The sequence below is a fragment of the Megalopta genalis genome, chromosome 1, assembly GCF_051020955.1.
Source record: "Megalopta genalis isolate 19385.01 chromosome 1, iyMegGena1_principal, whole genome shotgun sequence".
In the NCBI taxonomy this organism is placed as follows: domain Eukaryota; kingdom Metazoa; phylum Arthropoda; class Insecta; order Hymenoptera; family Halictidae; genus Megalopta; species Megalopta genalis.
Window position 1 is genome coordinate 7,945,610 of NC_135013.1, and position 11,977 is coordinate 7,957,586.

Consider the following 11,977-nt stretch of genomic DNA (forward strand, 5'->3'; position numbering starts at 1 on the left):
ACTAAAATATATTTTATTATGACTATTATGATGTGAATGATTTTAATGTATAAATTAAGTTAAAACAAATGTGCAATTTGAATTATAATTTTATTTGTTAGAAATTTTTAACATTTCGTTTCATTATATTAAAAGAAATTCAAAAAGTACTATAAATAATTGTACATATAAAATATTTAATAATCAATTTTTAAAATGAAGATATGTTTTTTACAAACTGTCAAATTCTCCAATTGTGGAGTGCATATAGAAAACAAAATATGAATATTTATTTGTATAGTATACAATAATAAATATCAAAATTTTCTATTACTTCTTCTCCTTTTCAGAGTTAATTTTCGTGTCCAAATCATACCCACCATCATCAAAATTGTTAATAAACCTATAGTTATTCCCAGAGCAGCAAGCAAACCAGTACTAGTGTCAAATGTTATCACTTGATTGCCATTTAACACACCAGCTGCATTCATTGAGAACTTATTGCTGAAGTCTGACACATTACTACAGAAAACTGGATGACTCCATCTGTACCAATGTATCATTCTCATGTTTGATAAGTGCGGAGGCCAAGCGCATCTAATAAAATATAAAAAATACATGTTTCATTTAAAATATTAATAAAGTATAATTAATTCTTAATATTAATCTACGGAAATATTAATCTACCTTAAATTATCTAGAAGTTGAGGATCTGTAGAATGTAGTTTTGGCACTACATCGTTTAGTAACCATTGCAATGAACAATTGCATTTGAATGGATTACCTTGCAGATTTACTGCATGCATTGTAAAACTACCGTTACGTAAAATCAATTTTGATGCGATATAACTAATCTTATTATTACTCAAATCCAACTGATAGTAATAAAAAAAACATAATTAATTAGTTATTAAATCATAATAAACAAGTAATTTATAAAACTTACTGAACATAAACGTAGATGGTGGAAAACATCTTCATGGACAGTAAACAACTTTTCGTTGTTGGATATAGTCAGATTAATACATTTATTTAATGGAGATGACAAGTTCATGAATGTACCTTTGTCAATAGTTTCTAGCATACTTAAATTACTAGCAACAAATGATTCCAATTTTAGAGGATAGGAAAAGTTTAAGCTATCAATAGGATTCTTACTAACATTAAGTTGAATAAGTGATGGTAAATTGTACATAGATAATGTAGGAATATGAGTTAGCATGTTATAAGATAAATCTAAAGTTCTTAAATTCTCAAATGGAACGTATGGAAAATATGGTATTTTATTTCCACTGATATTCAAATGTTGTAAATTCTTAAACATTGTTATATTTGATTGTATTCTAGAAATTGAATTGAATTCTATATTTAATACTTCAATTTGAGACAATGCATAATTTATCTCTTGTATTAAATTATATCCAGCGAACAGTTTTGTCAAAGATTTTGGAAATTTTGTAATATCCAATGATGTCAGAAAGTTATTATTTATACGAACAACTTTCAAAGAATTTAGATGTATTAAAGTGACATGTTCCATGTAATGAATTTTATTAAATGACAGATCCAAATATTGTAAATTTGATAACGAATCAAAAAAGTTGTTAGATATATTAGATATATTATTATGAGACAGATTTAAGCAACTAAGTTTTGCTACAGTTTCATCTATTTCATATTTTATTAAATTGATACGATTATAACTAAGATCTAATGTCAATAATGTTGGAAGAACTTTTAGTAATGAAGTATCAAATATAGTTATGTTATTTTTAGAAAAATTTAAATTTTCTAGTCTATAAAAATTTTTATACTTTTCTATACATATTTCATCTATTTGATTCTCAGATAAATCCAAGCTCTTTAAAAATTTCAACGTTTTTAAAAAGTTTTCTGATAAGTTAACTATATCATTCCTTGAAAGACTAAGTTTTTCAAATGCTTGAGTTTGATCTAACATCAACAGATAATAATAGAGTACATCCTGGTTACCTAAATACTTCTCACTACAGTCATAAATTGACCCATCGTCCACTGAAATATATTGAAATTAGATTTTTCATACATTATTGAAGTGATTGTAAAAACGGAAGCATTTTACTTACGAGTAGTTGTGCATCTACATGTCGAACATATATTACCCATACAGGTAGATATTATAAATAAGAAATAAAAACTAGTGAGATACAAATAAATAGCCATTATACAGATTTTAACTTAATTCAGAGCAGAGATATTTCATACTATGGCAATCAGAGTACAGTTCCTATTACTCATACCATAGAGGGTGTAGCACATGTTTACTTTTACTTGTGATAACATATCTGATAATTGTATTTAACAGGTGAATATGTATCTATTTCATGGTATCTACTGCTAAGATTCAGTTAATAATCTCATACTTCAGATAATTATATATATATACATATAACTGTATTCATTATTGAAATCACAAACTTTATTCATATAATAATATTAATATTTCTGCTTAAAGCTGTGAGAAATGATAACATATACTATGATTTCTTGAAAAAGTTCATTAAAGTTGTTTGCTTTGTGCTTCTTTTCCCTTTTGGTTCAGGATGAGATTCAGGTGGTACTGACTTCTTCGGCACCACCTCTGGTTCTTCTTCAGAGCAACTTTCATAAACATGCACCTTTTTGGTAACCAGAAACCCATCCTCTTCAAAAGTTTTATCTACCATCTTTAAAACCCTGCGTTTTCCATCCTCATGTTTAACTTTTGGTGGAGATGGAGAAAGCTTTTTGACAGGTAAAACTTTTTCCGGAGAAGGTGAAGATGGAATGTTTTCTTCATTTTCATCAGATGATCCAGATTCTTCACTGGAATCACTCTGTATAGCAATACGTTTCCGTCTTTTAATATTGGTATTAATATCTTTACTCCTATTGCGCTTTTTCCCACGTGTACTTTTCTTTTGATTAGTTTGTTTCTCAGAAGTAATTTTTTCCCTTACACTTTCTTTTACTACAGAATTTGTAATTTTCTCAGGCTCTGAAGATACCGAATGTTCAGGTTTTACTTCGTTCTTGACTTGCTGTAGAAAGCTATTGAGTCCACCTTTCTGGGTGTTCCTTTTAGATGACTTAGACATATCTTTTTTGGGTGATTGTTTTGTTTGCTTAGAAGAATTCGTTTTCTCTGATTTAGAAAATAATGCTGAGGGTGGACTCTTCTGTTTATTAACAGCTTTCCCAAAAAGGTTATTAAAACCTTTCTTTTGATCATTTTTATTCACATCATCTAATTTTTTCTCTGGACTCTTTTCTTCTTTTTCCTTATTAACTTCAGGTGCAGACGTTTGTTCATGAGAGACCGATGGTATTTCTGCTGCAGCAGCACCCCAACGTATGGCATGCATTTCCTCAGCACTACGTTCATTATTTTCAAGGAACTTGATACCACTATATTTAACGTCTCCATCTTCAGCCAGTCCTAATGTCTGTATATCAGGAAGTGCTTTCTGAAGACTATAAATATGTTCGGATATAATTGCAGTAAATTTATCTTTCGCCGGTGCTAAATCTTTTTCCTTTATGACTTCAATGCGTATACCGCCATCCTTTAAAGTACCCATTAATAAGAAAGTGCAGTCAAAAGTCTTCTCATCCTTTTTCTGTTGCCAGAATTCCCATAAAATCTGTTTGGCAATGTTTACGTGAACTTCTAGCTCTTTACTTAACCATTTATATGTTACCTATAAATTGAAAGTTAAAGTAAAACGAAGTATAATTTTGGATTCCAAAGTAGTATAATAATATAGTATAATAGTATAATTTTGGATTCCAAAAAAGAACATTCTAAAATTTTATCAAATTAATATACATAGAAAAAAATGAAAACAGAAGTTAACAGAAAATAAGGGCAGTAAATGGTAATTAATGTATTTACCAGCTTATCATTATCGAATATATATTCATCCACGGTTTCTAAATATTTGTTTAATGATTCCATGATCATATTTGATTCGATTTGATACAAAGTTTATTAATAGGATTACTGGTTACCATCAGTTACCACAACCTTTTGAACCTTTCCCTTGAACAAGTGCGCGCCATTTAGCGTTCAATATTGCCAATAGTTGTGAAATGGTTACTATGATGTGAAAGTTAAAATAATTTGCAATTGCAAAAATTACAATGTAAATTAATTACAATGTATGCATAACTTCTTTTTACAATAAATCGTACATATATTCTGAATATTCGTATTGCAAAATCGCTCGTTAAAAAGTTGAAATTGATTAACAAATGTTCAAGAATTTAATTTTTTTAATAACAAGTCATAAAAGTTGGAACTTCCAATTCATTGATGTATCTCTGATTAAAATTTATAGAAAATTCTGAAGTTTCGCAGCGGTTTCTAGTTTGCTAGATACAATCGTATATATGATGGTGGCAACACTAAGATTGGTGAAAACTTTTTTCGGAACGTAAATCTTGCCAGATGAAACAGTGAGCGTTCACGTAACAAACGAACTCGGTTCGACGATTCCTCGTGGTAATCGGTCAATTGATTCAGGATTTTTGTGAGTGAACGTTGTGATTCCTTTATGTAAAAGCGAAAGGAAGAAAGTATGGTCTCGGTGATGCAGCCGTTCATGGTAAGCATACAACATCGGGAAAGCGTAGGTGTTACCGGTTTCCTTCTGCTTTTGACACTCTAAGCTGGTTTTCTCGTTTCTGTTATGAAATTCTAAAAGATACGTGACTGTCTGATTGTGTGACAGGATGTGGAGAGCTCCAGAAGTTACATCGATGAACTGTACTCGCCAGATCCCCAGAAATGTTTGGAAGCTATTATGTGAGTGAAAATTTCACTTAACCTCTACGTTTGTCTGTTTGAATCTTTTACTTCTTCGATATGTATAAAAGTAATGACTATTTTTTGATTATAAGTGTTCGTTAAATATATACAATCGGCATAATATCGAATGATGTGCTTTCTGTTATTTTGTACACTATTTTCTTAGTTTTCTTTAAGACAAGTTGATCATGGCTAGACTAGACTATTGACACAGTTTTAAATTGTTTATGGATTCAAGAACTTTATTCCTAAAAAACTGTGTACTATATGTAATGAAATGGATGGAACTAAAAATTTAATATTATACGAATACATTTGATGTAATATACTTTGTTGTGTGTCAAAAAAGTTTGCAGTTTTTATAACACATATCTATATCTGTTTTACGACCAACGTTAATATCATTATTCTCAGTTATAATTGATATCTTTAAGTATTATATTTTATATCTTTCCTGCCCATCGGCATTTATTTTTATTCGCATGTCTCTATTTTACAGATGCCTAAAAAATTCAGTCATTGGTAGCAATAGACAAAAGGGTTCAGTAATTGCTCAAGGAGTAGTACCTAGATTATTGCAACTGCTTGGAGATTCGTCAGGCACTATTGAAGATCGTATAAGACTTGAGTCTGCTGTGACATTAGGTTCTTTAGCCAAAGGAACGGATCAACATGTATTGGCACTTATAGATCTTGGTGTAGTGCCATTGCTTTTTCAGGTTTTATTATCTACACCAGCTTCAGACACACCTCCAGAAGGAAAGCCAAAAGTAACGGATTTGTTACTTGAAGCATGTTTACGATGTTTACGTACAGTATTTCAACATCCAGCAGCACCAGTTCATTCGATATATCAAGATCCTGCATTGGTGCCTAGATTAGTATCATTAGCAAATCGATCTGTAACTTCTCAAATTTGTGTAGCAACAATTTTAACAACAGCATGCAAGGTAAATAATTTAAAATTGTCTAATAATACGGAATAATAATTGGTATTATTTCTACTCAGACAACAGAAGAACAAAATGCGTTATCAGAAGGGGGCGCAGTAAGAATATTAGCAATGCAATTGGATTCCCCATTACCTGATGTACAATTATCAGCTTTGGCTTGTCTAGCGAATATGTGTTATAAGAACTACAGGGTGTGTGTTATGGTTGCCTCTGCATCTACCAGTAATACAGTACAAGGTAGACATGTACCTGTGGCGCTAGGACAATTAATGGGCCGCGAGAAAAGCTCGTTAATTCAACTTGAAGCTGCCAGATGTGTTACATACATGAATAGAACCGGAGTTCTATTGTGCAAAGATCCCAGAATTATTTATCGTGCTTTACCTTGTTTGGTGAGACTTTGTTATCGGGATCGTCCGCCACGTGAAAGGGTAGCCGCAGCAGAAACATTAGCTTTCCTTACCGAGGTCAATACCGAATTACAACGTTTAGCTTCTATTAGTAATCATTTAATTCCCACACTTGCAGAATTGTTACGGCCTCACCCACATGTAAGTCCAATTCATTATGAATGTATCACTTTTATATCTTTGACGTTATTTACATTTTTAGGTACTAGACGCAACCTTAACACAGGACATGCGACAAGCTGCATTTAGGGCATTCGCATCTCTTAGTGCAAATGACGAAGATATTCGAAAGCGTATCATAGAAAAGGAGAATCTCATGGAACAGGTAGTGTCAGGTCTTCAAGATCCTGGAGCCCATGTACGTCTAGCAGCGGTTCGATGTCTACATTCACTCTCTAGAAGCGTTCAACAGCTACGAACAAGTTTTCAAGACCATGCTGTCTGGAGACCGCTTATGCAGTTGTTACATGGAGCAGATAAGGGATTGGAGGGTAAAATATAATACTACCTTTATCAATTGTTCCAATAACGAAATTGTGTGTCGTATAGAACGAACCACATAATTAATAATTAATATAATTGTATTATATAGGGAGAGGCGAAAGTGAAATTGATTTATTAACTGTTGCCTCGAGTACTTTATGTAACTTATTACTGGAATTTAGTCCAAGCAAAGAACCAATTCTCGAATCTGGGGGAATAGAGTTACTATGTTCACTAACGAAACGGTGCACGCCAGCCTTACGATTAAATGGAATTTGGGCATTGATGAATGTCGCTTTCCAAGCTGAACAACAAGTAAAGTTACAGATCTTATCATGCTTGGGTACCGATCAAATTTTTTGCCTTCTAGCTGACCAAGATATACCAATTCTAATGAAGACACTGGGTCTGTTACGAAATTTACTGTCCACAAGCGTCCACATTGACCGTATAATGGGTGAACATGCTGCACACGTAATGCAAGCCGTTATATTGGTTCTAGAAGATCCAAGACACCCAGCAGATGTAAAAGAACAAGCACTCTGTATTTTGGCGAATGTGGCCGATGGCATTCGAGCGAAGGATCACATTATGGCTAATGAAGATGTGCTTAAGAAACTTATGGATTATATGGTGCGCTGAAAAACTTTGTTTTTTACAATTTTTAAGCTTTTATTTTCAATCTTTTTCTTTATTAGAATAGTGTAACATTGTTTTAGTGATTTCTGGGCTTTCTGTAACTTAATCAGTATTCTAGTCTAGAAAACCTTTCCCATTGGACTTTTGTGTACACTTTCGTTTATGTTTTAACAAAATCTGAGCTTGCAATAAGGAATCTGATACATCCGCGAAAAAAGCAAGTATCTACCATTGTTGAAAGGAATTCGAATCGGTACTAGAATTAAGTAAAAAGACTGTAAATGAAAAAAATGACTATATTTGGAAAACTGAGTGCCAAAATTGTCTTCCAGGTTTCAAAACAATATAACTGTTTTAGGTACACATTTTAGAGACTATAGCTTCTAGATTAAAATACTTCGTTAGAAAGTTATAATTAATTAACAGTAAATTGAAACGACAATACCAGTTTATAGATATTTTGATATTGATATTTAGATGCATAACAATATAAAGCTGCAAGTTGCAGCTGTGCTGTGTGTGTGCAACCTAGTCTGGAAAGAAGAACCTGGAGCTGCGCAGCGGCAAGCACGTTTAAGGGAATTAGGCTTTTATCGTATTTTACAACAATTGCGGCATACCAAGGAACTTCAATTATTCGATAAGTAAGTCTAGAGGCTATTATTCAGTTTTATATCTTTTCTTCATCCTTTAAATGTGATTGTGGGTTGATTGTTCCGTGAGATTACAGTAGAGTAATCCATTTTTATGAAAATATTTACTCTTTAACGACTTCTGATTGTTTTCATTTCAGGGTCAGAACTTGCATGGCACAATTCTATGATGCCTAAACTGCAAAACACATTACTGACGCAAATTAGGTTTTGATTTAGAGTTCTTTTATACTTGAAATACAATTATATTTTGGTGTTAACTCTGTGATCCTGTACTATGTTAATGCATAAGCATTTTATATTTATATAGAAAAAAAATACAAAAACGATAATCCCCGACGATGTAATCTGTTTATATTGTATGTATTTTTTAATTTAAATAAGAAAACGGTATTGAACGTTTCTGTATATTTAAAAGGAACAAAAATGTATGTAGCACATATAATTAATTACTTCACAAATTTTCAAAACACGAGTCGCCCGATGATGACAATGATATCAAAAGTGATCGTATGAAGAAAGATTTGAATCGTGAAGTAATAACAAATTACAAATATTTGTATGATATATACTTTTAACTTCAACGATTATATTTTATTATAAATATAAGTAGGAAAGTTGATAACTCTATTTCTTATCATGAAGCAATATTTGTAATGTATTTAAAAGAAGTATTTGACTAGCACACTTTTACAAACTATCAGATTTTACATCTTTGGTACACAGCTTGAAAAGATACTTACGAAATTGAAATACTTTTGATTCTTATCAGCATACTTTTCTTTCTTATTATCCTTATCAAATCTAACACACCAGGAATGTTAAGTTTCAAATAATAAGTACGAAATATTAATGTAAATGTTCGGAGTGGTATAATGCTCCTAATATCATCTTATTTGATAAAAAATAAAATCATCGTCTCTTCCGAATGTTGCTGCGAACTGCAACTATTCATGTATCACGGTAATAGAATGTAAGTGCTTTTAAAAAATTTAAGCGGATGCGTTACTATCACTGGAAAGCTTTTCCATTGGATTGCTAGCCAATGGATCCAATTCAGCGAACAAATCCAACCAAGAATTTCCTTTTTGTTTTCCAGTCTTCTGCGATTTATTTTTCTTCTACAACAAACGTAAATAACACTTGTCACAATTGTCTTTCCATAACATGAACAACTGTTTTGTAAAATAAAATATTGTTCTTCTAAATGTTAAGATTATAATAAAACAAAGAAATCATCAGTTAGTAATTGATATCATAAATCGTTACTTACTTTGTCATCCATGCTGTTTGTGGGCATGGTTGTCTGACCTATGCCAAGTGCTGCATCACCTAAACTTTGTTTTAGGATATTGGGCGGTAAAAACGTATCGGTGGCTATTGCATCCCATTCGTTACCAATGTTTTGTTTATCACCAAGTATATCATTTAAGAGAGCCAAGTTTTCAGAGGTAAGAGATTGTAACGATTGTTCTCCTTGATCTTGTGATTCTAAGGAGCACAAAGTACTCAGATCGAAATTCGTATCAGATTTATCAAATATATCCAATTCCAGATCTTTTTTCTCCAAACTTTTTTCTAGTTTCAATTGATTTTCCTCTCGTGTATTGTTATCAGGTTGTGACACATTGTTGTCTAAAATTAAGTTGTCGAAAAGTTGATGAAGATCCTCCTTACGCTCTGTATTAGAATCTAACTGAACGATTCCATTCTTTGAAGAACCAGAACTTGTTTCTAATCCATCCAATTCAAGTATATCTTTTGTGTCACCCTCGATGTCCAGTAGTTTTTCATCTTGTTTGTTGTCATTTGTATTTTCTGTGGCCGGTTTTACTTCTTCAGCTTCTTCTATGCTATCATGATAGTCCATGTCAAAAAATGGTAATCTATGGCAAAATATATATTATCAGCCAGTTTATAGAATTATTATTTTTAACAAACTTGCAACTTACTTGTCTTTGTCATCAGGATCGTCGTCTCCACCAGTTTCTTGAGCCAATTTAGTAGATGTCTCAGCGAGTTCTCTTACAACCATGAAATCATATCGCTGATATCCTTTGAAACTTGTTGCAATTGTTGAGTATGCTTGTGCTGATTTTTTGGTGAAATTTAAAAGTGTGCTTTGGTATAAAACTAAAGCATGGCTGAACATATTGCATCTTGCAGCTGCTAGAAGATCTACTTTTTGGAGACAATCTAAGGCTAAGTTATCAAATGCCACTTTGCCCCTGTATTCAGATAGGTATAGTAAATATAATTGTATCTAAATGTATATAAAAATCAGTATAAATAGCAAATAGTACATACAATCTGACACGTGTTTGTACTTTGCGAAATTTTTCCAATTGTTTTGTTGTATCGGGGTCCAATTCCTGAGAAACATTTTTCATCCATAATAATGCTGCTCTATATTCTGTACGAGCTTTTTCCATTGCCTGGACATTCTGTAGCGTGTCTTCAATAGCTCTCTGTCTAAAAGTTTCTACTTCTTGATACAATCGACCTAATGGAGCTCTTAGAGCAAGTCTTTGTTGGCTAGAATAAGACAGTGATTTTCCAACTGCCGACATCATTTTGCCAGCTCTAGTTTTATCTTGTTTACCAGCATCTTTGAGAAACCTTCCCATTGCATTTTCTTCTTGCGCAAGATCTATTAAAAATTTTACAAATCAATAGATTGTGTTCCTAATTAATACATATTCCCTGTAAGTATTATGTTTATTTTTATAAAAACTCACTGCATAATCTTTCCTGATATTTGTCAATTACTCTCTGCAAGTAAGAACAAGATTCTTGTATGCTACGAAACAATTCTAGTTTCGCATCTAACTCTGCATCGGATGCTACTATACATTCGTCTTCCTTTTTTCCTAACTTTCGCGATAGAGTCTGCTTTGTGACCCAGAACTGATGTTGCATTTTTGTGATGGCAGAATCATCATGCATATTGGTCCTCTGTACCCAACAATTGAAACCATTTCCTGATACACCTGGTACGTTCCTATTACTAATAATTACATATGTATATATTTGAATTAATCTTCAATAGATATTTCTATCTACGAAAAATATGGAAGTGAATACATAATGCAATCTCATAGTCGTTTAAATGCGTAGGAAACGAGTTATCTGTTACGTGCGATAAGCGAATATTGTGTTACATAAATTAGGGACGCTATGATATCGGATTAAACATTGTTTTAAATAACAATAACACTTACTAAGAAGTCATGATGGAAGACACTCGGATAAAATGTAAATTTATGGTTAATGATTGCAATTCGAAGAAACTTGAAAGACTTTTAAATAAGATTCGCGATGAAATGAACGATATGCAAGTATCATATTTCCCTAACGCACACTATTGCCACTTTAGAATCATTTAAAAGATATCAAGTTTAATATTGAAAAGAACACAAGCACATACTTTCACTGTCAATCTGACAGATCGAGGTAACGACTTGTACATACGTTATATATATATACACATGTACGTATCGTAATTTACTTTTACTAGAACTTGCCGTGATAGGAACTATGTACATATACCATATTTGATTAGATGCGAAACTCCGGTGTTTTTCGAGATCCAATTTTTCAATGTTCGTGCGCGATTTAATTTATTTTCCATAGAAATAAAAATTTAACGTGTAAGGATGTTCGATTACGTGTGCGACAGTATATCTGTAATGTTTCAAATAAAATTTACTTCATGAGATTGTTTTCCTTGGAAAGGAAATATTTTACTATTTTTTCGATTGATAGCATTGTAAGCAATGGAGATGAAGTTGTCCACAATGACACGCAGTTTGTATCCTGAATCAGAATTTCCGGTAGGAGTTTCGCATCTATTATAAAAATCCTCTATGTGTGTGTATCGAGCTTAAGCATTGTGCAAATATATGTAATTGAGAACAACAACACAAGTTTTAAATAATATATTACTTTGTTTGATTAGATGTTATTTTGAAATATATATGATTAATATAATATATATTAATCACATATACATATTATCATATATAATAATAA

The 11,977-nt window shown here is 32.0% G+C and overlaps 4 protein-coding genes across 5 annotated transcripts; 1 reads left to right on the forward strand and 3 right to left on the reverse strand.

Annotated features, from left to right (window-relative positions):
- Positions 1 to 71: 71 nt before the first annotated feature.
- Positions 72 to 2,241, reverse strand: LOC117228581 (uncharacterized). Its single transcript, XM_076520275.1, has 4 exons — positions 2,085 to 2,241; positions 926 to 2,013; positions 667 to 854; positions 72 to 576 (listed from the first exon to the last, which is right to left on the reverse strand). The coding sequence occupies exons 1-4, from the start codon at positions 2,179 to 2,181 to the stop codon at positions 297 to 299; spliced, it is 1,653 nt and encodes a 550-aa protein (XP_076376390.1). The 5' UTR covers positions 2,182 to 2,241; the 3' UTR covers positions 72 to 296.
- A 149-nt stretch (positions 2,242 to 2,390) lies between these two features.
- Positions 2,391 to 4,253, reverse strand: LOC117228573 (uncharacterized). The gene is made up of 2 exons (XM_033484395.2): positions 3,893 to 4,253; positions 2,391 to 3,698 (listed from the first exon to the last, which is right to left on the reverse strand). The coding sequence occupies exons 1-2, from the start codon at positions 3,959 to 3,961 to the stop codon at positions 2,496 to 2,498; spliced, it is 1,272 nt and encodes a 423-aa protein (XP_033340286.2). The 5' UTR covers positions 3,962 to 4,253; the 3' UTR covers positions 2,391 to 2,495.
- A 188-nt stretch (positions 4,254 to 4,441) lies between these two features.
- LOC117228571 (armadillo repeat-containing protein 8) lies at positions 4,442 to 9,198 on the forward strand. The gene is made up of 8 exons (XM_033484392.2): positions 4,442 to 4,604; positions 4,731 to 4,804; positions 5,307 to 5,757; positions 5,817 to 6,311; positions 6,373 to 6,661; positions 6,763 to 7,286; positions 7,770 to 7,936; positions 8,086 to 9,198. The coding sequence occupies exons 1-8, from the start codon at positions 4,578 to 4,580 to the stop codon at positions 8,120 to 8,122; spliced, it is 2,064 nt and encodes a 687-aa protein (XP_033340283.1). The 5' UTR covers positions 4,442 to 4,577; the 3' UTR covers positions 8,123 to 9,198.
- On the reverse strand, positions 7,301 to 11,470 carry ICA69 (islet cell autoantigen 1-like protein). 2 transcript variants are annotated; one of them, XM_033484394.2, is made up of 6 exons: positions 11,167 to 11,470; positions 10,684 to 10,952; positions 10,253 to 10,595; positions 9,898 to 10,173; positions 9,219 to 9,831; positions 7,301 to 9,066 (listed from the first exon to the last, which is right to left on the reverse strand). In XM_033484394.2, exons 1-6 carry the CDS (start codon positions 11,175 to 11,177, stop codon positions 8,938 to 8,940), a joined length of 1,641 nt encoding a protein of 546 aa, XP_033340285.2. In that variant the 5' UTR covers positions 11,178 to 11,470; the 3' UTR covers positions 7,301 to 8,937. The 2 variants fall into 2 exon arrangements, with proteins under 2 accessions (XP_033340285.2, XP_076376401.1); XM_076520286.1 differs by having other exon boundaries at positions 11,373 to 11,391.
- Between the last annotated feature and the right edge of the window lie 507 nt (positions 11,471 to 11,977).

Coding starts and splice junctions, on each gene's coding strand:
- LOC117228581 (XM_076520275.1), bottom strand. CDS start 2,181: ATGGCTATTTATTTGTATCTCACTAGTTTTTATTTCTTATTTATAATA. Junction 855..925: donor ACCATCTACGTTTATGTTCA/GTAAGTTTTATA, acceptor TATTACTATCAG/TTGGATTTGAGTAATAATAA. Junction 577..666: donor CAACTTCTAGATAATTTAAG/GTAGATTAATAT, acceptor ATATTTTATTAG/ATGCGCTTGGCCTCCGCACT.
- LOC117228573 (XM_033484395.2), bottom strand. CDS start 3,961: ATGATCATGGAATCATTAAACAAATATTTAGAAACCGTGGATGAATAT. Junction 3,699..3,892: donor TATTCGATAATGATAAGCTG/GTAAATACATTA, acceptor TTCAATTTATAG/GTAACATATAAATGGTTAAG.
- LOC117228571 (XM_033484392.2), top strand. CDS start 4,578: ATGGTCTCGGTGATGCAGCCGTTCATG. Junction 4,805..5,306: donor AAATGTTTGGAAGCTATTAT/GTGAGTGAAAAT, acceptor TCTATTTTACAG/ATGCCTAAAAAATTCAGTCA. Junction 6,662..6,762: donor AGCAGATAAGGGATTGGAGG/GTAAAATATAAT, acceptor TGTATTATATAG/GGAGAGGCGAAAGTGAAATT.
- ICA69 (XM_033484394.2), bottom strand. Junction 10,596..10,683: donor ATATCAGGAAAGATTATGCA/GTGAGTTTTTAT, acceptor AATTTTTAATAG/ATCTTGCGCAAGAAGAAAAT. Junction 9,067..9,218: donor CAAACAGCATGGATGACAAA/GTAAGTAACGAT, acceptor CGTTTGTTGTAG/AAGAAAAATAAATCGCAGAA.